General features: G+C 52.8%; 1 protein-coding gene across 4 annotated transcripts; it reads left to right on the forward strand.

Annotated features, from left to right (window-relative positions):
- The first annotated feature begins 6,727 nt into the window (after nt 1-6,727).
- Nucleotides 6,728-25,384, forward strand: LOC137426784 (uncharacterized). 4 transcript variants are annotated; one of them, XM_068115669.2, is made up of 6 exons: nt 7,212-7,583; nt 12,928-13,029; nt 20,568-20,699; nt 21,702-21,896; nt 22,653-22,861; nt 23,985-25,384. In XM_068115669.2, exons 3-6 carry the CDS (start codon nt 20,570-20,572, stop codon nt 24,447-24,449), a joined length of 999 nt encoding a protein of 332 aa, XP_067971770.1. In that variant the 5' UTR covers nt 7,212-7,583; nt 12,928-13,029; nt 20,568-20,569; the 3' UTR covers nt 24,450-25,384. The 4 variants fall into 4 exon arrangements, with proteins under 4 accessions (XP_078635146.1, XP_067971770.1, XP_078635144.1 ...); XM_078779018.1 differs by lacking the exon at nt 7,212-7,583 and adding an exon at nt 7,651-7,931; XM_078779019.1 differs by lacking the exon at nt 7,212-7,583 and adding an exon at nt 7,656-7,767.
- The last annotated feature ends 699 nt before the right edge of the window (nt 25,385-26,083 follow it).

Raw genomic sequence — 26,083 nt, forward strand, 5'->3', positions numbered from 1 at the left:
TGTCAAAATTTTGTATTTCACATATGTCAAACCTGCCTCATCTCCCCTGCGATACCTGCTCACGTACAAAATGAGCCAAGACCACATTGAACTTTTCTTTGGAGCGGTCCGCATTGCATGTGGAAGTGGGAATAACCCAACGGCCCGGCAGTTTGTTGCCGCATATAAGCGCCTCTTGATGCGACATGACATCAAGTCTGCAAGTGGGAACTGTTCTGCACAGGACTCAACCAGAATCCTGAATGCGGCTTCCTTCAAGTGCGTTGCAAAGCAGGCTGTGCCTGACGAGAGTCACGACATGTTGGTGGCCAGACGATACGACCTGGAGTTGAGATCGCCGGCAAAAGAGGACCACGACTATGCGGATATTCCAAATTTTGAGCAACTTTCCATCTTTACAGAGTCATGTGTTGGCTATATTGCCGGCTATGTGGTGAGGATGGTGAGGAAGACTCTGAAGTGTAGCCAATGTCTTTCTGCATTGACCAGTAACAACGAAGAATGGCAAACCACACCAATGTACAGCCTGATTGTTACCAAGAACAGGGGTGGCCTCATAGTTCCCTCGCACAGTGTTGTTCGTGTCTGTGAGGCGACTGAACGCTGTGTCAAGAGGCTCCTGGCTGTAAGCAATGGCAAAATGCCTCGTGAAAGTGGGATAAGAGTGGCAATTTCCACTTCTGTCCTTTCTGAGGTCGGTCGGTCTACATTTGCTTCCTTGGATCGGCACATGTTTGACTGTGAGGCAGACAGCAACCATGTGTTTGCTTTAATACATTCTGTATCACAATCATACAGCAAGATACGTTTCCATCATGTTGTGAGAACACTCGATGATGACATGAAGGAAGAGCGCATCAGGAAAAAATATTGCAAACTGGTCCTGTTTGCTCACCAGTGAGGCAACACCAGAGCAAGCTGAAATATAAGAGCGACCTCATCTCTACATGGTGTGGGTGTGTTTTGTGGGTTAACTGTGAATTGTGTGGGTTAACTACATGACAGCGTTTCATGTCATTTATGTGACTGACTCACTGTTGATGTGTTGCTGACCCATGTCAGTGTAGAATAAACTCTGGTTATCATTATATCTGCGTGGTTTCTAACATCTCGGTAATAGAAACATACACATTGAAGGAGCTGGGGCTCCCACGTCGATCGGAAGAATGGACGCGACAAAAAGCTGGAATTCATCTGAGTTGCTTTAATCGAATCAAACACTCAGGCACTCTGAAAAACTCGTTTAACGGTCAGCAATATATATCTATTCCGCCAGGGGGTTTGCCCAGGCCTGGTCCCAGGGGGCGTGGCCCAGCGTCCTGGCTGCGGCCTGGCAAGTTGAGGGCGAGCCTGCCCGGGCGTCCCGACCGAGGCCTGGCAAGTTGAGCGCGGGCCTGCCCGGGCGTCCTGGACGAGCCCGGCATGGTGATCGCTCCGCGTCCTTGATAGGTGCAAGGCGATTGTGAAACCCCAGCGGCAGCCGCTACACACGTCCCCCCAGAATCGACTTGCACCGGCAGGGTCAACTTGAGGGGGGTCCTGATGACCCGGCCGAAGCGACCCCTGGCGGGTCGTGGGAGGGGGTCCGGTGAGGTGGTGGGCGGTCGAGTGGGGGGCACCGTGGACGGGGGGCGGCCCCGCCGCGGCGGGAGGGCCACCCGTGGTGGGTGGTCGACGTCCACGTGCGCCGGCTTGAGGCGGTCCACTGCAATCCGGTCCGACCTGCCGCCGATGTCGATGACGAACGACTTGTCGTCCCGTCGCAGCACCCGGAAGGGCCCGTCGTACGGCGGCTGGAGTGGCCACCGATGTGCGTCGTGACGCACAAAAACATACTCCGCTGTGCGGAGTGCTGGGGGGACGTAGGACTGGGGGTCACCGTGGCGGGATGTCGGCACGGGGGCAAACCGTCGGGCGGCCTCCTGGAGGTCCGAGCGCTGGTGAGCTGCGGACCAGGGACTGGTAGCGTCGGGCACGAATTCGCCCGGGACGCGTAGCACCTGGCCATAGACCAGCTCGGCGGTGGATGCCTGGAGGTCCTCCTTGGGGGCCGTGCGAAGGCCCAAAAGGACCCACGGCAGCCGGTCGGCCCAACCGCCGTCTTGAAGGCCGGCCATGAGCGCGGCCTTCATGGAGCGGTGGAATCGCTCGCACAACCCGTTTGCTTGGGGGTGGTAGGCCGTAGTACGGTGGAGCTTGACCCCCAGGTTGCGGGCGACCGCGCCCCACAGCTCGGAGGTGAACTGTGGTCCGCGGTCTGACGAGATGTCCGCCGGTGCGCCGAAGCGGGCGACCCAGGTGGCGATGAAAGCCTGCGCCACGTCGGCGGTGGTGGTGGAGACGAGGGGAACGGCCTCCGGCCACCTGGTGGTCCTGTCCACCATGGTGAGCAGGTGTGTGAACCCCCGTGACGGGGGGAGGGGGCCCACCAGATCCACGTTGACGTGGTCGAAACGTCGTTCGGGCACGGTGAAAGGTGCCAGCGGGGCCTGGGTGTGTCGGTGGACCTTGGCCCGTTGGCAGGCCGTGCAGGCGCTGGTCCAATCGCGGACGTCCCGACGAAGGCCGTGCCAGACGAAACGCGCCGACACCAGCTTCTGGGAAGCTTTCCGGCCCGGGTGGGAAAGGCCGTGGAGGGAGGCGAAGATGCGGCGTTGCCAGGTGACGGGCACGATGGGGCGAGGCCGGCCTTGGGAGACGTCGCAGAGCAGGACAGTGTCCGCGCAGGGGATGTCGGCCAGGCGGAGGCCCGTGTCCGCCGCCCGGAGGGCTTGCACCGTGGTGTCGGTGGTTTGGTCCGCCGCCATAAGCGCAAAATCCACGCCCAGGTGGACCGCGTTCGCGCTGGCCCGGGAAAGACAGTCGGCCACGGCGTTGTTTTTGCCGGCGACGTGCCGGATGTCCGTGGTAAACTCCGACACGGCGGAGAGGTGGCGCTGTTGGCGGGCCGACCATGGCTCCGTGACCTTGGCCATGGCGTAAACCAACGGCTTGTGGTCGACGAACGCCGTGAAAGGTCGGCCCTCCAGGAGGTGGCGGAAATGGCGGACGGCCAGGTGTAGACCGAGGAGCTCCCGGTCAAACGTGCTGTATTTGAGCTCGTTCGGCCGGAGCTGCCGGCTGAAAAAAGCGAGTGGCTGCCAAACCCCGTTCACCCATTGCTCATGTACGGCGCCCACCGCGTAGTCGGAGGCATCCGTGGTGAGGGCGATGGGAGCGTTGAGCACCGGGTGAGCGAGCAGTGTTGCGTCGGCGAGGGCCCGCTTTGAGCGTTGGAAGGCCGCATCCATTGCTGCGGACCAGGCGATGTCGTGCTTGGCCGGCTTGCCCCGGAGGGCTTCGTAGAGGGGCCGCATGAGTTGAGCAGCGCGGGGCACGAAGCGGTGATAAAAATTCACCATTCCCAGGAATTCCTGCAGGGCCTTTATGGTGCGGGGACGCGGGAACGTGGTGATGGCCTCGACCTTGGTTGGCAGCGGCACAGCCCCGTTCTTGGTGATGTGGTGGCCCAAAAAATCAACGGCCGTCGTGCCGAAGTGGCATTTGGCCGGGTTGACGATGAGGCCGTGCTCGCTGAGGCGCCCGAACAGTGTTCGGAGGTGGAGGAGGTGCTCGGCCCGGGACGTGCTGGCGACGAGGATGTCGTCCAGGTAAACAAAAAGGAACGGCAGGTCACGCAGCACGCCGTCCATCAAGCGCTGGAACGCCTGAGCCGCGTTCTTGAGACCAAACGGCATCCGCAAGAATTCGAATAAGCCGAACGGCGTGATGACTGCCGTTTTAGGGACGTCGGCCGCCCTGACAGGTACCTGGTGATAGCCCCGTATGAGATCAATTTTCGAAAAAATGACCCGTCCCGCCAGACGGGCGGAGAAGTCTTGGATATGCGGGATCGGGTACCTGTCGGGGGTGGTAACGTCATTAAGACGGCGGTAGTCGCCACACGGGCGCCATCCACCCCCCGGCTTTGGCACGATGTGCAGTGGCGAGGCCCACGCGCTATCGGAGCGCCGCACGATGCCGAGGTGCTCCAACGCGTCGAATTCGGCCTTCGCTACGGCGAGCTTGGCTGGGTCGAGGCGGCGGGCCCTGGCGTAGACCGGCGGGCCCGTGGTTGGTATGTGGTGCTCGATCCCATGCCGTACTGCGACGGCCGAAAACGTCGGCCGCGTGAGGGCCGGGAACTCCGCGAGCAGGCGAGCAAACTCGTTCGCCGCCGGGACGGTGCATGCCAGCTCGGTCGGCGCGGAGCTGCTCAATGTGCATACCAGGGAGCTGAAGGTTTCAGCGTTGATTAAACGACGCCGTTGGACGTCCACCAGCAGGCCGTGTGCGCAGAGGAAGTCGGCGCCCAGCAGAGCCATGGGCACGTTGGCGGTTACAAACGTCCAAGCAAAGCGTTGGCCGCCGAAGCAGAGGGTGACGTTGCGCGGGCCGAAGGTGCGGATAGTCGAACCGTTGGCCGCAACCAAGGAGGGGCCGCAAACCGCGGATTGCCTGTCCTGGTCAGAGGCGGGTATGACGCTCAGTTGGGCGCCGGTGTCGCACAGGAAGCGCCGTCCGGACGCTTTATCCGTGATGAACAGTAAGTTGCCCGTGTGGCCGGCGCTCATGGCAGGTAATGAACGCCGGCCCGGCCGTTTCCCGGCCCGCCGAAGGTGCACGGGGGTCGGCATGTCCGGGCCTTCTGTCCGAACCTGGCATGATAGTAACACCACGCTTGGTCAGGTGGAGGCCTCGGTCGTCGTGCCGGAGGTGGTCGGCTCGGTAGAGCGGCCGCCAATGGCGTCGGCAGTTCGGCCGTCGACCGTGCCGGGTGCTCGGGCGCCCTGGGTGTTGCGTCGGACGGCGGTGGGTCCCATGTCGCCGCTGCGATGCGCTGTCCTGCGGCGATCTTGTCGGCTTCTCTGGCAAGGGCCCGGGGATCTGTGATCGTCGTGCTTGCCAGGGCGAGGCGTACTGGGGTAGGCAGCTGACGGAGGAACAGCTCCCGGAACAGGAATGCCGGAGAGTGCTCGCCGAGCAGTGAAAGCATGTAGTCCATTTGCTCGGAAGGGCGCGTGTCGCCGAGCTCAGGCAAATCGAGCAGGCGCCGTGCGCGTTCCGCCGAAGGGGGGGCGAAAGCATCGAGGAGAAGCTTCTTAATCGCGCCGTATTTGTCAGCGGCTGGCGGGCTTTCGAGGAGGCTCAGGGCGCGGGCCGCGGTAGCTGAACCGAGCGCAGCTACCACATGGTGGAAGCGGGTGTCGTCCGCGGTGATGCCTCGCAGGGCGAACTGAGAGTCCGCCTGAGCGAACCAAACAGCCGCGTGAGCCTCCCAGAAGGTAGGCAGTTTAAGCGTCACTGCCGTGTCCATGTTGATAGGTCACCAATGAAGGAGCTGGGGCTCCCACGTCGATCGGAAGAATGGACGCGACAAAAAGCTGGAATTCATCTGAGTTGCTTTAATCGAATCAAACACTCAGGCACTCTGAAAAACTCGTTTAACGGTCAGCAATATATATCTATTCCGCCAGGGGGTTTGCCCAGGCCTGGTCCCAGGGGGCGTGGCCCAGCGTCCTGGCTGCGGCCTGGCAAGTTGAGGGCGAGCCTGCCCGGGCATGCCCGGGCGTCCCGACCGAGGCCTGGCAAGTTGAGCGCGGGCCTGCCCGGGCGTCCTGGACGAGCCCGGCATGGTGATCGCTCCGCGTCCTTGATAGGTGCAAGGCGATTGTGAAACCCCAGCGGCAGCCGCTACAACATCTTAGTTACAATATAATGACTGAATTAAGTAACATCATATAACATGACAACAAATCAGATCTTTATATTGAGGAATATTATAGAACAAGCCAAAGAATGGCAAACGACGATGTACCTCAATTTTATAGATTTCTAGAAAGCTTTCGACTCCTTGCCCAGAGAAAGTCTGGGTCATAATGAAGAAATACAGCATACCTGGAAAATTAGTGAACCTTGTAAAAGCCCTTTACCAAGACTTTCAATGTGCGGTCGTCGACCAAGGTGAAACAACAGAATGGTTCAAGGTGAAGACAGGAGTTAAACAGGGGTGTAACATGTCAGGATTCTTATTCCTACTAGTGGGTGATTGGGTCATGAGAAGAACGATAAAGAACACCGAGCGGTAATTTTGGGCACTTTTTTTTCAAACAAGCTCTAAACCATTGGATTCCCCAGGAAAAATGCGTCTAGAACCAACTTCAAACTTAATGAACACCATTTCCTTAAAGAACGGGATTCTGAGCCCGAATATCAGTTCAAATATTAGTATTCTATATTAATTAAATAGTCGGCGGTCCTAAAATTCGCTCCAGCTGCATCATCAGTGCGCCACGCCTTTGCTTTGACAGGCTTACGATCGGCTTCCCAATATGGCCGCCAGACTATTTCCGGTGGCTTCACGGCGGCTAATGCTGCGAGGTGGCCAATTGGCTCTCCATATTATATACCTCCGTGGGTGAATGACATTCGTTTTGGGGAATCGTGGGGGAGCAAAGATGGTGGACAAATGGCTTCAAAAAATGAGCTTCCCTTCCTATCCAGTTAGTATATAGATCAGTGGTTTTTCCTCACGAATTGACAAAACAGAAATTGTTTTCTTTTTGAAAAATATCCAAAATGGAAAATTGTTACGGTTGGTGTAAATACAATCTTCTATCTTGTTTTTATGTATTTCCAAGGATGGGCGGGATGTTAAGGGTAAACATCAATGTACCGTACTGTTTCCGTTTCCGAGAGTTACGTCAGAACAAAGATGGCGCCGACGTGAAACTGCGCTCGCTATAGTATGTGCAAGACTCAATAAATGATTATCCCGGTGTTTTCATACTGCACGCGCATATAAAAAGATTGTCTCGGTAATAAGCCGGAAGTGATAGGCTGGAATAAGAACCATGTGAATTTACCCTTTTTTATTTTTTATTTTTAGGTATGTGGCATGTATAGATTTCGCAGGATCGCGATTTACAACTACAATCTAAAGTATAATTTATAATACAAGGACAGAAAAATAGAGGACTATTGCCATATTTATAATTTTAATCTAATTTTTTTATCTGTGAAATAACCCTGATTTTTAGATTCATTTTCTTTCTCGGATTTTGAACAATTAAAAACAATTGGCGCGTTTTGTTTTGGTCCATTTCCTGGGCATTGGCGAAATTTTATTTGGCCTGACTGACTGACTACCGTATGGTATTGTATTGTAGGCCTACTGTTGTGCCTTGTACTTGTAGGGGGTGGGAATGGCGTGCGGCTTACTTTGTTTGGTGATCAACTCTCGGTGATGTTACCTGGCAGTTCGCGTTAGTTAATAACTGTTTCAGTGTTCGTATCGTTACGATTGCGTTATGATTTATTGCCGTTCGAGTTCAGCAAACAAAGTGTACAGGTCGGTAACGCGAACCTTGGGTTCACGTGGGTTTTGTTGTGTCGCTCTCGGATCGGCCACGGGTGGTCGTTTGGCTGGGAGATCGTTCCGGAGACCCTGGGGTGAAGGGGAATGAGTGCTGGAGTGGTCGTTCCGTGTCGGGTCGACCGGCCAGCGGTACCCAAGGCCCGGGTCGACTGTCGGCCTGGATCCGGTGAGTGCGTCACGTGTCGTCACGTGTCGTCACGAAGGGAGGACACGCCAACCGTGTCGAGTACAGTGCAGTAGAGCAGGGTACAGTACAGTGCATGTAAGCTGGGATGTGTACCGTTACCCAGCCCCCAGGAGCTAGGTCGCCTATCAACGGTTTCACACAGAATTAGTGCTTAAGCCACTTGGTGAGCACAATGTGAATGTAAGAAACTTTGTAACTGAACAAACACCCCTGGTCTGTTAGTTCTCGCGATAGTTTAAATGTTTGTCGATGGTTCATTTTAGTCCCGGGACTTTGCCAAGAAAGTGATGCGTTGCTTCGACTCGGGGTTTGATCAACGAATTCACGGTGAGCCTCGTACTTTTTAGATAGAAATCGCCCCGAACAAGGCATACCAGGAATAGCGAGGGAATGGTGAGGGACTAAGGTAATGGCAAAGCGAGGGAATGGTGAGGGAATAAGGGAATGGCAAAGCGAGGGAATGGTGAGGGAAAAAGGGAATGGCAAAGCGAGGGAATGGTGAGGGAATAAGGGAATGGCAAAGCGAGGGAATGGTGAGGCAATAAGGGAATGGCAAAGCGAGGGAATGGTGAGGGACTAAGGGAATGGCAAAGCGAGGGAATGGTGAGGCAATAAGGGAATGGCAAAGCGAGGGAATGGTGAGGGACTAAGGGAATGGCAAAGCGAGGGAATGGTGAGGCAATAAGGGAATGGCAAAGCGAGGGAAGGGTGAGGCAATAAGGGAATGGCAAAGCGAGGGAATGGTGATGGAATAAGGGAATGGCAAAGCGAGGTAATGGTGATAGAATAAGCGAATGGCAACGCGAGGGAATGGTGAGGGAATAAGGGAATGGCAAAGCGAGGGAATGGTGAGGCAAGGGAATGGCAAAGCGAGGGAATGCTGAGGGAATAAGGGAATGGCAAAGCGAGGGAATGGTAAGGGAATCGCAAAGCGAGGGAATGCTGAGGGAATAAGGGAATGGCAAAGCGAGGGAATGCTGAGGAAATAAGGGATTCGCAAAGCGAGGGAATGGTAAGGCAATAAGGGAATGGCAAAGCGAGGGAATGCTGAGGAAATAAGGGAATCGCAAAGCGAGGGAATGGTGAGGGAATAAGGGAATCGCAAAGCGAGAGAATGGTGAGGGAATAAGGGAATTGCAAAGCGAGAGAATGGTGATGGAAAAAGGGAATGGCAAAGCGAGGGAATGGTGATGGAATAAGGGAATGGCAAAGCGAGGGAATGGTGATGGAATAAGGGAATGGCAAAGCGAGAGAATGGTGAGGGAATAAGGGAATGGCAAAGCGAGGGAATGGTGATGGAATAAGGGAATGGCAAAGCGAGAGAATGGTGATGGAATAAGGGAATGGCAAAGCGAGGGAATGCTGAGGGAATAAGGGAATCGCAAAGCGAGGGAATGGTGAGGCAATAAGGGAATGGCAAAGCGAGGGAATGCTGAGGAAATAAGGGAATCGCAAAGCGATGGAATGGTGAGGCAATAAGGGAATGGCAAAGTGAGGGAATGCTGAGGGAATAAGGGAATCGCAAAGCGAGGGAATGGTGAGGCAATAAGGGAATGGCAAAGCAAGGGAATGGTGAGGCAATAAGGGAATGGCAAAGCAAGGGAATGGTGAGGCAATAAGGGAATGGCAAAGCGAGGGAATGCTGAGGGAATAAGGGAATCGCAAAGTGAGAGAATGGTGAGGGAATAAGGGAATGGCAAAGCAAGAGAATGGTGATGGAATAAGGGAATGGCAAAGCGAGGGAATGGTGATGGAATAAGGGAATGGCAAAGCGAGAGAATGGTGATGGAATAAGGGAACGGCAAAGCGAGGGAATGGTGATGGAATAAGGGAATCGCAAAGCGAGAGAATGGTGAGGGAATAAGGGAATGGCAAAGCGAGAGAATGGTGATGGAATAAGGGAATGGCAAAGCGAGGGAATGGTGATGGAATAAGGGAATGGCAAAGCGAGAGAATGGTGATGGAATAAGGGAATGGCAAAGCGAGAGAATGGTGAGGGAATAAGGGAATGGCAAAGCGAGGGAATGGTGATGGAATAAGGGAATGGCAAAGCGAGACAATGGTGAGGGAATAAGGGAATGGCAAAGCGAGGGAATGGTGAGAGAATAAGGGAATGGCAAAGCGAGGGAATGGTGATGGAATAAGGGAATGGCAAAGCGAGAGAATGGTGAGGGAATAAGGGAATGGCAAAGCGAGAGAATGGTGAGGGAATAAGGGAATGGCAAAGCGAGAGAATGGTGAGGGAATAAGGGAATGGCAAAGCGAGGGAATGGTGATGGAATAAGGGAATGGCAAAGCGAGAGAATGGTGATGGAATAAGGGAATGGCAAAGCGAGAGAATGGTGATGGAATAAGGGAATGGCAAAGCGAGGGAATGGTGAGGCAATAAGGGAATGGCAAAGCGAGGGAATGGTGATGGAATAAGGGAATGGCAAAGCGAGAGAATGGTGATGGAATAAGGGAACGGCAAAGCGAGGGAATGGTGATGGAATAAGGGAATCGCAAAGCGAGAGAATGGTGAGGGAATAAGGGAATGGCAAAGCGAGAGAATGGTGATGGAATAAGGGAATGGCAAAGCGAGGGAATGGTGATGGAATAAGGGAATGGCAAAGCGAGAGAATGGTGATGGAATAAGGGAATGGCAAAGCGAGAGAATGGTGAGGGAATAAGGGAATGGCAAAGCGAGGGAATGGTGATGGAATAAGGGAATGGCAAAGCGAGAGAATGGTGAGGGAATAAGGGAATGGCAAAGCGAGGGAATGGTGAGAGAATAAGGGAATGGCAAAGCGAGGGAATGGTGATGGAATAAGGGAATGGCAAAGCGAGAGAATGGTGAGGGAATAAGGGAATGGCAAAGCGAGAGAATGGTGATGGAATAAGGGAATGGCAAAGCGAGAGAATGGTGAGGGAATAAGGGAATGGCAAAGCGAGGGAATGGTGATGGAATAAGGGAATGGCAAAGCGAGAGAATGGTGATGGAATAAGGGAATGGCAAAGCGAGAGAATGGTGATGGAATAAGGGAATGGCAAAGCGAGGGAATGGTGAGGCAATAAGGGAATGGCAAAGCGAGGGAATGGTGATGGAATAAGGGAATGGCAAAGCGAGGGAATGGTGATGGAATAAGGGAATGGAAAAGCGAGAGAATGGTGATGGAATAAGGGAATGGCAAAGCGAGGGAATGCTGAGGGAATAAGGGAATCGCAAAGCGAGGGAATGGTGAGGCAATAAGGGAATGGCAAAGCGAGGGAATGCTGAGGAAATGAGGGAATCGCAAAGCGAGGGAATGGTGAGGCAATAAGGGAATGGCAAAGCGAGGGAATGCTGAGGGAATAAGGGAATCACAAAGCGAGGGAATGGTGAGGCAATAAGGGAATGGTGAGGCAATAAGGGAATGGCAAAGCGAGGGAATGCTGAGGGAATAAGGGAATCGCAAAGCGAGAGAATGGTGAGGGAATAAGGGAATGGCAAAGCGAGAGAATGGTGATGGAATAAGGGAGTGGCAAAGCGAGGGAATGGTGATGGAATAAGGGAATGGCAAAGCGAGAGAATGGTGATGGAATAAGGGAATGGCAAAGCGAGAGAATGGTGAGGGAATAAGGGAATGGCAAAGCGAGGGAATGGTGATGGAATAAGGGAATCGCAAAGCGAGAGAATGGTGAGGGAATAAGGGAATGGCAAAGCGAGAGAATGGTGATGGAATAAGGGAATGGCAAAGCGAGAGAATGGTGATGGAATAAGGGAATGGCAAAGCGAGGGAATGGTGATGGAATAAGGGAATGGCAAAGCGAGAGAATGGTGAGGGAATAAGGGAATGGCAAAGCGAGGGAATGGTGATGGAATAAGGGAATGGCAAAGCGAGAGAATGGTGAGGGAATAAGGGAATCGCAAAGCGAGAGAATGGTGAGGGAATAAGGGAATGGCAAAGTGAGAGAATGGTGATGGAATAAGGGAATGGCAAAGCGAGAGAATGGTGATGGAATAAGGGAATGGCAAAGCGAGGGAATGGTGATGGAATAAGGGAATGGCAAAGCGAGAGAATGGTGAGGGAATAAGGGAATGGCAAAGCGAGGGAATGGTGATGGAATAAGGGAATGGCAAAGCGAGGGAATGGTGAGGGAATAAGGGAATGGCAAAGCGAGGGAATGGTGAGGCAATAAGGGAATGGCAAAGCGAGGGAATGGTGATGGAATAAGGGAATGGCAAAGCGAGGGAATGGTGAGGGAATAAGGGAATGGCAAAGCGAGAGAATGGTGAGGGAATAAGGGAATGGCAAAGCAAGAGAGTGGTGAGGGAATAAGGGAATGGCAAAGCGAGGGAATGGTGAGGCAATAAGGGAATGGCAAAGCGAGGGAATGGTGATGGAATAAGGGAATGGCAAAGCGAGGGAATGGTGATGGAATAAGGGAATGGCAAAGCGAGGGAATGGTGAGGCAATAAGGGAATGGCAAAGCGAGGGAATGGTGATTGAATGAGGGAATGGCAAAGCGAGGGAATGGTGAGGGAATAAGGGAATGGCAAGGTGAGGGAATAAGGGAATGGCAAAGTGAGGGAATAAGTGAATGGCAAGGTGAGGGAATAAGGGAATGGCAAGGTGAGGGAATAAGTGAATGGCAAGGTGAGGGAATAAGTGAATGGCAAGGTGAGGGAATAAGGGAATGGCAAGGTGAGGGAATAAGTGAATGGCAAGGTGAGGGAATAAGGGAATGGCAAGGTGAGGGAATAAGTGAATGGCAAGGTGAGGGAATAAGTAAATGGCAAGGTGAGGGAATAAGGGAATGGCAAGGTGAGGGAATAAGGGAATGGCAAGGTGAGGGAATAAGTGAATGGCAAGGTGAGGGAATAAGTGAATGGCAAGGTGAGAGAATAAGTGAATGGCAAGGTGAGGGAATAAGTGAATGGCAAGGTGAGGGAATAAGTGAATGGCAAGGTGAGGGAATAAGTGAATGGCAAGGTGAGGGAATAAGTGAATGGCAAGGTGAGGGAATAAGTGAATGGCAAGGTGAGGGAATAAGTGAATGGCAAGGTGAGGGAATAAGTGAATGGCAAGGTGAGGGAATAAGTGAATGGCAAGGTGAGGGAATAAGTGAATGGCAAGGTGAGGGAATAAGGGAATGGCAAGGTGAGGGAATAAGGGAATGGCAAGGTGAGGGAATGGTGAGGCGAGGAGAATGGTGAGGGAATAAGGGAATGGCAATGTGAGGGAATGGCAAGGTGAGGGAATATGGGAATGGCAATGTGAGGGAATGGCAAAGGAATGGCATGGCTAAATATGTGATTTTTCTTGTCTGTGCGTTTATATATTTATTTTCGTCATCTCTGCAGTGGAAAAATCCCCCCTGTTGGACGAAACAAACGTGGACCTTCTGCTTTAGAGGACTTCTCACTTTTGCATTTGCAAACCTGATCACGACATTGGCTCCATTGGTGAGGGTACTGGACTGGGATTGTGGAGGTTGTGGCCTCAAATCCAGTGAAGGGTTGCAGTATTAAGGATTTTGATTGTAAGTTATTTTCACGAGAACTTTACACACCACGAGTGGATTGCCAGTAAAAATAAATAAATAAAACCCAGTTTACTTATTATCGACCTGCCCCACATGATCATGTCTACATGTGATCATGTCTATTCATTGTGTTTGACTCTCATACCCTTCCCTTTACATTGACTGGGTTGACTGGGTCCTACCAATCTGTAATTGTAATCTAAATAAATTAATGAAATGCCATAAGATCTTGTGTCTGCACTTTTATTTATTTAATATTGTTGCGGATCTCCAAACGTCGGCCTTCCCCTTACCAAGGGGGGATGAATCCCCTTGTCTTTTATCTAGCCGACGCGATCCGGGGCTATCACGTTCCTTCCGGCCAGCGCTGAATAGGGTGGTAGGTCGAATTAATCCTATTACCTAATTACCAGCACCTCCCGGGAAGCAAGGAAATAACCCCACCCGAACCACGGTTTTAGTGGACACGCCGAGCGATAGCGAGCCGCGATTCGGGCCGTTAACAGGAACTAACCCGATTGGAGCGGTTGTGATCGTGCCACGCTTACCCAATGGAGAAATCACTAAGGCGGTCGAATTAAGAGGAAACAGGAAGAAAAAGTAATTTATTTACACTTTGTACAATGAAGGAGAAGAAGCAATGTACAGTGAAGAAGAAGAAGCAGATACACACCATTACACAGGGCAGCCTTATAGCAGTCTTAACTTATCCCTGGACACGGGCCCGTTCACACTCAGACTCGGACTCACACGGGGTTTGTAGATGGTCAGGCGATGGTCCAAAGGATCGCGTCCACAGCTCGCTCCGGTCCCCGACTCGTACCACGAAGGCGATGGTAGACGGCAGGCAAGCTCTCCACGTGTCATTGGCGCGGATCGGACAATTATCGGGGGGATCGGTAAGCTGGATTACACTGGCGTGGCCGCGTACGTAATAGATATACCGGTGCTTTATAGGCGTTCCCAGTATAGTTCAATACAATGCGCCGCTTTCACCAGTCCTCTGCAATGCGCCGCTCCAGCAATGCTTTCACAACGACCAGTCTTTTATCACAGGGCGCTCTCCAATCAGGCCTCTTTCAATAGTCCTTCACAGTCCTTATCACGCGAGTCCGCCGGCAAAGTGCAATTCCTTCCAGACCTCTCCCTTCTCATAACTGAGGTGGGGGCCTCGCGCAAAGGGTTTTATTGCCACGCCCTTAGAACCCTCTGGAACCTCTAGCCACACCCTGTCAGGCGATGTCGCCTCAGCCCTGGTTGGCTGGTGGCCCTTACCGTCCCCCTGCTGCCGATCCAGATCTCAGCCTCGCTGCCACTCCACCCCCTTTTTGGGCCTACCTCGTGTCACTGGGCTAGTTCCAGCAAACCAATAGCAGCAAACGCTGCTGGTAGCCAAAGCGTAACAAACTGCGAGCATCCCAAGCGTAACAAACTGCGAGTTGTCAAATGGGCCGTGGGATGGATTCTGCCCAACGAGGTGGAATTTGGAGGGTGGAGGCACAATGGAAGGAGCCTATTCTTATTTGTTTTACACAACACAGATGATAACTATTGGAAATGGCCTTATCTCACATATACTAAGAAATATCTAACGTTCTAAGGTGACCTACAATGGATTAACTATGTTGCATGTGGATTAACTATGGGTGCAAAACCTTTAACCTGTGGCGGACACAAAAGCCCACTGGCGTGGTGACATCATTCCACGCACCAAGTGGGCGGTGGCCACGCCCGAGGGGTAGGCGTGGCCTCATGATATACACCGGGCGACCAGCCCAGAGCAGTGGAGTGTTACAGTGTGCTCTTACAATAAAGACGTTTATATGTTACCGCTTGTCCGCTTCCTCCTTGCTCACAAGCAGCGCGCGTAACGCCGCGCTTTACTGGTGACCCTCGACGTTGGATCTGCCGTAGCGATCCTCCCGAACACGACGCCATTGCAATGGCCAACGACAAGGCAATGGCGATTAAACTTCCCGAATTTTGGGAGGCCCAGGCCGAAGTCTGGTTCGTTCAAGCCGAAGCCCAATTTCAGCTTCGGCGCCTCACCAACGACGACCTGCGCTACTGCCATGTCGTCGCCTCCCTCGGGCCCGTCACGGCCGCTCGAGTTGTGTCCGTCCTTCGCCACCCACCGGACGGCCACAAGTACGAGGCACTAAAGCGGCTACTCCTAGCCACGTTCGGCCTTACGGACGACGCACGGGCCGACCGCCTCCTGGATCTCCCCGAGCTCGGTGAGACGCGCCCGTCGGTCCGAATGGACCATATGCTGTCACTGTTGGGCGACGAAGGACCATATGCATTCGCTATTCCGGGCGCTTTTCCGGCGCCAACTTCCAGCGCAGGTTCGCCTCGCGTTGGCCGGGACCGAGCTAACGGAACCCCGAGCATTGGCAGCCGTGGCGGACAGGTACTTCGCCGCTTCGGACACGCGGGCGAGCGTCGGCGTGGCCGTCACGGCCCTCGACGCTGATGTTCAGCAGCATGTTCCACAGCATCAGCTTCTACAGCACGCTGATGTTCAGCAGCATGCTGATACGCACCTTGTGAACGCCGCCACGCCCCGCCCACCGCCGCGGAGAAAACCGCCACCGCGGGGAAACCCGCCAACTCCACCGGCCTGGCGGAGCCAGCCGCGCTCCTCCAGCTCCACCACCTGGTGCTGGTTCCACGTCAAGTTCGGCCACGAAGCTCGGCGGTGTCATCCGCCGTGCTCCTTCAACGGGTCGGGAAACGCCCGGGCCGGCGCTCAATAGTGGCGATGAGCGCCGGCCGTTCGAGCAGCCTGCTGTTCATAACGGACACCTTCTCCGGGCGCCGTTACCTGTGCGACACGGGAGCGCAGGTGAGTGTCATTCCCGCCGGCACGTCAGACAAGCACGCCGCGGGTGGGGGCCCCGCGCTGCTTGCCGCGAACGGGACGCCCATCCGTACGTACGGAAAACGCTGCCTCTCTCTGCGGTTTGGAGGGCAGGTTTTCCGATGGACGTTCGTCACCGCCGACGTGCCCATGGCACTGCTTGGCGCGGACGTCCTGTGCGCTAATTGGCTCCTGGTCGACGTCAAGCGCAGACGGCTTGTCCAGGCCGAGACGTTCAGCTCGCTCGCTTGTGCGTTGCCCAGCTCAACGAGCGGCTTGCCAAGCGGCTTGCCGAACGATTCGGTTCCGGCCACGTTGGTCTGTACGCTTCCGGGAGCGGACGCATTCACCCGCCTCCTCGCCGGCTTCCCGGCCCTCATGCGGCCCACCTTCTCGGCGGGGGCCGTCAAGCACGGGGTGGCCCATCACATCCTCACCGTCGGGCCACCGGTCTACGCCCGGGCACGCCGCCTCGAGCCGACGAAGCTGGCGGTGGCAAAAGCGGAGTTCGCTACCCTGGAGCGACTCGGCATCGTTCGGCGCTCAGAGAGCGCTTGGGCGTCGCCGCTGCACATCGTGCCGAAGCCCGGCGGGGGATGGCGACCGTGCGGGGACTATCGCCGTCTCAATGACGCCACGACTCCCGACCGCTACCCCGTCCCCCACATTCAGGACTTTTCCGCCCGTTTGGCGGGCAGGTCCTTCTTCTCGAAGGTGGACCTCATACGCGGCTACCATCAGGTCCCCGTCAGGCCGGAGGACGTCCCGAAGACGGCGGTCATCACGCCATTCGGACTCTTCGAGTTCCTGCGCATGCCCTTCGGTCTGAAGAATGCGGCTCAGGCGTTCCAGCGACTGATGGACAGCGTCCTGCGCGACTTGGATTTTGTCTACGTCTACCTGGACGATATCCTCGTCGCCAGCGCGTCCCGCGAAGAGAACCTATGCCACCTCCGCACGCTCTTCGAACGCCTGGGCCAGCATGGCCTGATTGTGAACCCCGCAAAGTGCCGGTTCGGCGCCGCCACAATCGATTTTCTGGGGCACCGTGTCACCAGGCACGGAGCCGTCCCCCTGCCGGCCAAGGTGGAGGCGGTGAAGGGGTTTCCGCGCCCCCGCACGATCAGAGGGCTGCAGGAGTTCCTGGGCATGGTGAACTTTTACCATCGGTTCCTGCCCCGTATCGCCCAGCTCCTGCGCCCCCTGCACGAAGCTCTCCGAGGTAAGCCGGGCAAAGGCGACGTTACCTGGACCGAGCAGATGGACACGGCGTTCACGGGCGCGAAGCTCGCCTTGGCTAACGCCACCATGCTCGCGCACCCGGCGCCCGATGCACCGATCGCCCTCACCACCGATGCCTCGGACTACGCGGTGGGCGCGGTGCACGAGCAATGGGTGCGTGGAGCTTGGCAACCGCTGGCGTTCTTTAGCCGGCAGCTTCGCCCGCCCGAACGCCGTTACAGTACCTTCGACCGCGAGTTGCTCGGACTTCACTTGGCGGTCAGGCACTTCCGCCATCTGCTCGAGGGCCGGGCGTTCACTGCCTTCGTCGACCACAAGCCGCTGATCTTCGCGATGGGCAAGGTCACCGAGCCGTGGTCGGCCCGGCAGCAGCGTCACCTCTCGGCCGTGTCCGAGTACACGACGGACATCCAGCACATCGCGGGGAAGGATAACCCGGTGGCGGATTGCCTTTCCCGGGCCGTCGCCCACGCAGTCCACCTCGGCATCGACTATGCCCGGATGGCAGCGGACCAGGCCGCTGACCCCGACGTCCAGGCCTTGCGGACCGCCGTCACGGGCCTCCGCGTCACCGAGGTGCCGTTCGACGGCGCGGGCGCGGCCCTCTGGTGCGACGTCTCCCTCGGGCGTCCTCGCCCCATCGTGCCCGCGGGCTGGCAGCGCCAGGTGTTTGACGCCATCCACGGCCTGTCCCACCCGGGCGCGAGGGCCTCCCAAAGGCTGATCGCCGACAAGTTCGTCTGGCATGGCCTCCGGAAGGCCGTCCGCGGCTGGGCCAGGACGTGCCTCGCGTGCCAGCGCGCCAAGGTGCACCGGCACACCCAGGCCCCATTGGCCCCGTTCACGGTGCCGGAACGCCGGTTTTACCACGTCCACGTGGACCTGGTGGGACCTCTGCCCTCCTCGCGGGGTTTCACCTACGTCCTCACCATGGTGGACCGCACCACCCGGTGGCCGGAGGCCGTGCCCTTGGCGTCGACAACGGCGGCCGATATCGCGCAGGCTTTCATCGCCACCTGGGTCGCCCGGTTCGGCGCCCCCTCAGACATCTCATCCGACCGCGGCCCCCAGTTCACCTCGGAGCTCTGGGGGGCGGTTGCGCAGGGGCTCGGGGTCCGGCTGCACCGAACCACGGCCTACCACCCCCAGGCTAACGGCCTGTGTGAGCGATTTCACCGCTCATTGAAGGCCGCGCTCCGGGCCACCCTCCGCGATGGCGGCTGGGTCGACAGGCTCCCCTGGGTCCTGCTGGGCCTCCGGACGGCGCCCAAGGAGGACCTGCGCGCATCCGCGGCGGAGTTGGTCTTCGAGCAACCGCTGCGGGTGCCGGGCGAGTTCCTCCCCGACTCCACGGCACCATGGTCCGCGGCACAGCAGCGCTCCGCTCTGCAAGAGACCGCCCAGAGGTTCGCCCCGGTGCCAGCGGCATGCCACGGGCACCCACCGACGCACGTCGCCCCGGAGCTTCGCACGGCGGAGTACGTCTTTGTCCGCCACGATGCCCATCGGACACCACTGCGGCCCCCGTACGACGGGCCTTTCCGCGTGCTGGAGACCGGGGCGAAGCACTTCACCCTGGACATCGGCGGTACTCCTGACCGCGTTTCGGTAGACCGCCTCAAGCCGGCCCACCTCGATGTGGACCATCCACCGCCAGTGGCCCGACCCCCACGTCGGGGCCGCCCTCCTGCGGGCGGACCCCCGGCACCGCCCAGCCCCGCCGCCACGCCGCCCCCCGGTCCTGCACCCATCCCAGGGGCAGCCAGAGGCATCCCACCTGGCATCCCTGCACCCCGGACGCCGCCAATCGCCAGGGGGCGCTTCGGCCGGGTCATTCGTCTGCCCCGCAAACTGGCCCTCCAGGTGCGCGGGAATTCTGGGGGGGCGCGTGTGGCGGACACAAAAGCCCACTGGCGTGGTGACATCATTCCACGCACCAAGTGGGCGGTGGCCACGCCCGAGGGGTAGGCGTGGCCTCATGATATACACCGGGCGACCAGCCCGGAGCAGTGGAGTGTTACAGTGTGCTCTTACAATAAAGACGTTTATATGTTACCGCTTGTCCGCTTCCTCCTTGCTCACAAGCAGCGCGCGTAACGCCGCGCTTTAAACCTTTATTAATCAAATATGTACACTTTCTCAGAACCGCAACACTATATTTGGATATTTTGTTAAGTTTGAAGGTTTGTGCACTTGTTATATTGTCTGTAGCTTTGTAGAACGTATTGCTGTAGTGCTGTAGTGCGTATTGACCGATTTGCATATGTGCAAATATCTGATCGATCAGAATTGCCCCTTGTAGAACACGATGTCAAATAAGTAATCTCTTTTGACATGTGCATTGGTGAAATGTGAAAGCACTGATTTTTTTTTTTTCCGGGAATTAACAAAGTGTCGTGTCAGAGGTATGCGAACACGGACCTGCCGTGCTGCGGTGATGTGTTCCGCGAATGGCCGGAATTTAAATGGGAATGGCACCCGAGTAATTCAGAGTGGTTTCTCCTTCCCCCCCCTGCCCCCCCCCCATTCCCCATCCCCCCCTTCAAATGCAAATCCCGCCGGTCCCATAAAGTGAACAAGTTGAATGATTCAAATTTTACCTCCCCCAGAGATTTACCAAAAGCTGAAGCAGTTTGCGAGTGAAATAATTTATTTAGAGTCCACAAGACCACAGAAATGGAGAATCCTGAGGCGCTAGATAGATTTACACAAATAAATACAAGTACATTCAATATCATGTAAGCCTTTGATACAAAAATAATACCTACGGCATCACTTGCACACAATCGCTCTATCACAATGAGAAGGGGGAGGGGAGGGGGGTGAAAAAGGCAAGGTCTTTAAAGGATACGGGGATCGATACCCCACACTACCTCGACTCCAACATGCTGCCGTATTCTTCAACACACGAGCTCAACTAACTCCCTGCCCCCGTGCAAGGCTCCTTTTATTACCTCCACAGCGGCCAAACGTCCCTCCTTTACCAATTTGCTGCCGCAGTGACCTCACGTGGGCTGGCTAACTTCACGCCGCCTCCCAAACCACCGTGGGTCATGTGGTTTTCAATGCCACACATGGGATACAGACGCATCAAAAATCCCCTCTGGTACCAACTATTCTCACCTTGCCTGGTTCACATAGAGGACACGTATGAATACACTTTCCTACCTAATATCGATGTCAACTCTACGCCTCATGGCATACATTAGAACAGCACTTTATTTGTACTTAAAAGGGTCCCTGGTTACGGAAAATTATCCAACCGATATGAACGCACGGACCACGCTTACTTAACATCCCAGCTAATATGTACCCCCTCCAATGTAACAATTTGTACATCCTTGTTATTACAGCGATGAACAGTAACGGAGCAGTTTTGAAGGACGAGGCCAACAGCCAGCCTGGGAAGCAGCAGTCACTGTTGGAGAAGAGCACCTGGGAGACATGCTCAGGGGTTGAAGTGATGCCCATATCCCATTTTGAAGGTGATGACCCTGCAAATGTGTGATGAGCAGCAGTTTGGGGTGCAGGGGGCAGCTTTTTAAAGATTCCCCATTAAACCTTTAACATATTATTATTCATTTAATATTTAGTTAGTTCTGTGAAGTCATTTTCCACCTGCATCCACAGATGTTGCTCCAGATAAAACCAAGCTCTGTGAGCTGCAAACCACTGCGAAGAAACGTGGCAAGTGCTTTGTAACTTACCCATCGGGAGAATCACAGATAATTCTCACCCTCTGAGCTATGTCGATGGATTCAATCATTCGGAAGATGCCAGACTTTTGATACTTTCCGTTTGCTCCGTAAAAAGTCGTAGGTTGTAACGGTGTCCTATTCCTTCCGACAGGCATTGCTGTGTTTTCAGAACAAAACACTCGGATCAGTGGCAGTGCCCTAAACAAGTTTGTGTTTGTCCAATGAGTCCCCTTTAAGTCGGTTTGTTAGTCCCCGACTGGTTTCACTGGAGGGGACTATAGGTTTGCTGTCTGTCTGTCTGTCAGTCTGTCACCTGTGGTTTTTCAGACTTTTTTTCCCATACCCCTTAACTTATTCATTTGAAACTTGGTACATGACTATGTTATCATAAGTTACAGAACAAGTTTGAGTTTCAGTGTGTTTCGTCAATTTTTCAGTTATGCCCTTTTTGGACTTAGAAAATATTAAATCCATAGGGAATATGTATTGCAAAGCAATTCTCACTCTTGTCATGTCATATGACATGAAACATTCACTGAAGGATTCATCCTGTTTACTGTTATGTAAACTATGCGAGTTGCATGTCGAAGGACCCGGATACCCGGTGTTGCTCTCTTGCATGCTAATGTTACATCCCGTCATATAATTTGCTGTGGAGGTATAAATATTTCATTATGTTTATTTATTTTTGTCATTCATCACATATGTTCTTTTTTATGGGAAAGAAGTTGGTGGAGAAAGATGATTGATAATTGAGTTCTTTCTCATTGCGGTTCATCCTTGACTAAGGTAGTAGCAGAGGCCTGCAGCAACTACGAGCAGGCAACAGGGTCGGGCAGGCCTGGAGTGTGGAGAAAGAGTTGACCCTGATTGAGCTATATAGCTCGCAGCCCCTCCTCTGGGACCCAAGCCATAGCGAATACCTCAACAAAACCTTGCGAGAGAAGACGCTGCAAGAGTTTTCTCAGGCCTTACGTACTCAAGGTGAAGTCAGTGGGTGTTGGATACTTAAAAGGTCTGCGGACACACAATTTTTTTTTGATGTGATTATATTGATTTTAGAGTATCAAACAAAGAACTAACCATGGTTTTTAATTGTATTAATATTTTTTGAGGTGTCACAGTTAAAAAAGCAAACCCGTCAGGTACCGCCCCTAAAAATAGCAATGGTCATGACGTCATTTGCATGACGTAATCAAAGGCAAGGTTGTCTCAGCACGCAACGGATAACGGCCGCACTACTCTCTTCAGACTCGCCAGAAAGTGAATTTGACGAAGATTTTGCTGATTAAGAATCTTCTGATGGTCAAAACCATTATAAAAACTACCCGCAGCAAAACTATCCTGGAAATGGCGTCGTGGGTCACGTGGCTAATAAAATCGCCGTTTTTTAGGGGGCGGGGCCAATCGAGCATAAAAATACACCAAAAACATTAAAATCTTCCTTCCAATATATTTTTTCAAAAATGGAACAACGATTAAGTGTTAAGTGAAGCAATATCTATGAATTACCATGAATGCTTATGAGTTAATCACATGATTTATATAAGGAATTTTTTTTTTTGTGTCCGTGGCCCTTTAAGGGCAAAGTTTCGTTCATGTAATATTAGTCTTGCTTTGCATTTGATAGGTCCATCCAGCTTGTTTTGATATATTCGTTCATTAACATGAAGATTTGTGCACAAACCCGAAGGCCATTATATCGATGGTTTATAAGCTGGAATGCTTGCTTGCCGGCAGTGGGTGCTGTGACCGCAAAGATACACTCTCTTCGCACCTACTTCTTTTCGCAACTCAAGAAGGAAAGTGCGCCACGAGGCGGAGGGATCGCACCACCTTCACAATGGCACCACATGGAGCACCTGTCCTTTTTGCGTCGAGCATCACCAATACGCCGCTCCAGGCCCAGGCAGATGAGACAGCACCGAGCCAAGATTGTCAATCAGCGGGTGGGTCTTCAACAGATTTGTGGCCTTTAATGTTACATTTTCCTTTATACATTAATATATCTCTCTGGTTTTTTGTTTTTTTCTCTCTGGTTGACCTTGCTCCACAGAGCGTCAGTGCCGCCAAAGCAGCTTTCCGAGCAAGGGTTATCCTGGGTGGTTTCCCATTGTTTTCCCAGTAGTAGTTAGGCCAGGAATTTGTAATTTAGTCATGGTGCCGGCGATAGCTGATCTACTCTTGTCGAAAGACACCGTAGGGTCTGTAACGTTCAGCAACTAATGCCGGAAGATGGGACGCCCGTTTAATGTCCATCCAAGGGATGGCACACACATTGATGAATCACCCTACCTGTGAAACACCAGGATGACAGTTTATAGTTGGGTTGGGATTCAAACCCAGGCTAGACAGCTTTGAGGCAAGTGTGCGTACCTCAAGGCCAGGGGTCCCCAAACCCAGGGTCATGACCTGAATTTGAAAACCCCCCTCAAAATCTCAGTTTTCTCCATCGCAAGGTGAATGTGATTTCGTATTTTGGGTCATAGACAAAACGTTTGGGAACCACTGCTCTCGGCCATCCTGCCAGCCCCGCATTAATAAATAGTACCAAGTCAAACTTGGTACAATTGTGTATAATGATGCAAATATGAACTGAATAGATTATGGGGTCAAAACGTCAAAGGTCAGAGGTCCCGTTCGACAAAAATTCTGTTACTACGTTAAGTTGTGAACCAGTGATGGGATTTTGACCAAACTTGGTACAAGCATATATTATGGTGTAAAAATGAACTGATTAGATTTCAGCATCAAAGGTCAGAGGTCATGTCAGGTAAAATGTGATACTTGAGAATAACAGAAGGAATTTGAATCAAACATGGTACAAGTATGTATAATGATGTAATAATGTGGGCGGAGGCATTTAGGTTGACGTCGCGACTTTGAAGAGTGTTGTTCTAGTTTTTTGTGCTGGATTCTGATTCCACACACTGTAAAGAGTAATTTCGAACTACATTTGAAAATTTGATTTTTCTATGCGAATAAATGACTTTGTAAACTCCATAGTGAATAGGTGTTTAAATTTTTATTCCGGAGTTGGAGGTTTTACCTTGGTACGATTTGTTCTTGCAGTTTTCATTACCCAACCGCACCCCAGCGGTCTGCACAGTTGCACGGGCCGAGGACTACTCCCCCAAAGTTGCGCATTCTCCCCCAGTCGAGCTGCAGACGGAGCCAAGGGGACTCGACGGCATCAGGATGGCGAACCAGCAAGGAGGCTTAGGGATAGGATTGCCGCAGGAAGAGGACCATGGCGTGGCTAAATTCGGTACTTCGGTGGCTCAGGAGCTAAAAGGGATGCACCCATATGCCAGAGACCTTGCCAAAGTCCATATCCAGCAGATTCTGTTCCATTATACACACACTGCAATGCAACCACCAGCTACATTGCCCTCGGATCCCATGCTACCCTCCACACCGATAACACCTCTGCTTTTCCCCCCGCCAGCCGTGCCAGCACTTTACGTACCTCCTTTCCCACCTCCCCCGGCTTCCAAACCCAAAGACTCTGCCATGTCGCAGATCAATGGTTCCTGAGATTCTGTCTGTACCTCATTTTCTGAAGAAAATTCAAAATGAAAGTCCAGTACATTTGGAGCCTGAGCAATGAAAGTTACATGTTTAATTCTAGCGATGATGTAGACGGTAGAGTGTAGACAGTGGCAGTCAACTTTGGGTACTTTGCTGATTACTTTTAGTCATTGCATTTCGGTGTTTACCCACTTATGGAGAAAAAGTGTTGTTTACATGAACAATGCAAGACGACGAAAAGGTCTGCATTTTAAACACTCCTCCCTCCCGCCACCACCTCCTCCCCCCACCATTCTCCACAGTATCATCCCATCCATCCCTACCATTTAGCTCACCTGGAACGTGGTTCCAAGGAGCTTATTGGAGGCGTGTCTTGCAACTTCAAACACTTGCAACTTCTTCTCCGGAGCTGCTGATGGGATTGTGACCAAACTTGAGTAAAATGATGTTTCGTATGTTGCAACTCAAGTTTGCTCACGGCATAAATAAAAAAATCGGAGTTTAAGGGGGTTTACCAGGGGTCAAAGTGGGTCCAGGTTTGATACCCCTCCCACCCCTCCCCCCCCCCCCCCCCCCCAAAATAGGTATTTGCGTTCTTAGAAACAACACACCCAATTTCGACCAAAACCTCAACCTTCATCACTCGTGATGTACCAAAGTTTGTTCATAACATTTGAATTTTTTATTTTGTTTGAAAATTTCTTTTTGTTTGTTTAACGTCTACGATTATGTAAGTACATGCTACTCTGTTTTCTAGCAACCATTGAAATTGGTTTAAGATGCCGTGATACTGTTTAAAATAAGTTTAGTCGTTGTAGTATACTGCTTTATTCTACCAGGTGAGCGCCCAGGGGTATTGCCCCTATTTTGATGCTTACTTATCCAGGTGACCCTCTTAATTGTCAATGTTCCATTTTATAAATAAAAAATTCCAACAAGTACCTGTTTTTGTTTGGAGCTGGATTGAAAACGCATCCAATCGTGGTGGTTTTAACTGACGTCACTTGTGGATAGGAGGGGTGAGGGGAAGGGATGGGGGTGTGGTGTTCTGGTTTGGCTTAAATCTCTACAAGGTGAGTCATAAGTCCCAGGACACGGTTTTAACTGCTCATACAATATTTGTTTATACAGTTCCATGTATTTATTCTGTCTTCTTTTTTTTTTCTTCAGATAATACAAGTAATACATTAAACCAAGATGGCTGACACTGGAAGAGAGGCTGGTAGCAGTGGTGTGGTACTACGAGAGGAGAAATAAACAAGATGATGAAACAGGTGCAAGAAGACTTTGAGGCGTGGTTTGGAAAGCCAGCACCGTCAAAATAAAATCTTCATCTTTGGGGAAAAAAGGAATTTCGGACTGGAAGTGTATTCGAGAGCAAGTGCAGGGAACGATCAAAAATTCATGATTTGTGAATTCAAAACAGTTAAACATACATCCTCAGATCTCCCAAAAAATCATTACAGAAACGTTCTGCGGAGTTGGGTGTTTCATATTCATCGTTACGTCACACAATGAAAGAGGACCTGCACATGAAACCATATAAACCAACTGTCATGTGTGAATTGTCAGATGCAGATCATGAAATCAGGTTGACAGCTTGTGACAGACTGCTGCAGCACTTTAATACAATTCCGAAA

The sequence above is a fragment of the Myxine glutinosa genome, chromosome 5 (genome assembly GCF_964187855.1).
Source record: "Myxine glutinosa chromosome 5, kmMyxGlut1.1, whole genome shotgun sequence".
Lineage (NCBI taxonomy): Eukaryota > Metazoa > Chordata > Myxini > Myxiniformes > Myxinidae > Myxine > Myxine glutinosa.

Excerpts from the sequence above, each read along its gene's own strand:
- LOC137426784 (XM_078779020.1), top strand. The coding sequence starts at position 20,570 with ATGAACAGTAACGGAGCAGTTTTGAAGGACGAGGCCAACAGCCAGCCT. Across the intron at positions 21,897-22,652 it reads TCAGGCCTTACGTACTCAAG|TGGGTGCTGTGACCGCAAAG; the intron begins GTGAAGTCAGTG and ends GCTTGCCGGCAG. Across the intron at positions 22,862-23,984 it reads CCAAGATTGTCAATCAGCGG|TTTTCATTACCCAACCGCAC; the intron begins GTGGGTCTTCAA and ends TTGTTCTTGCAG.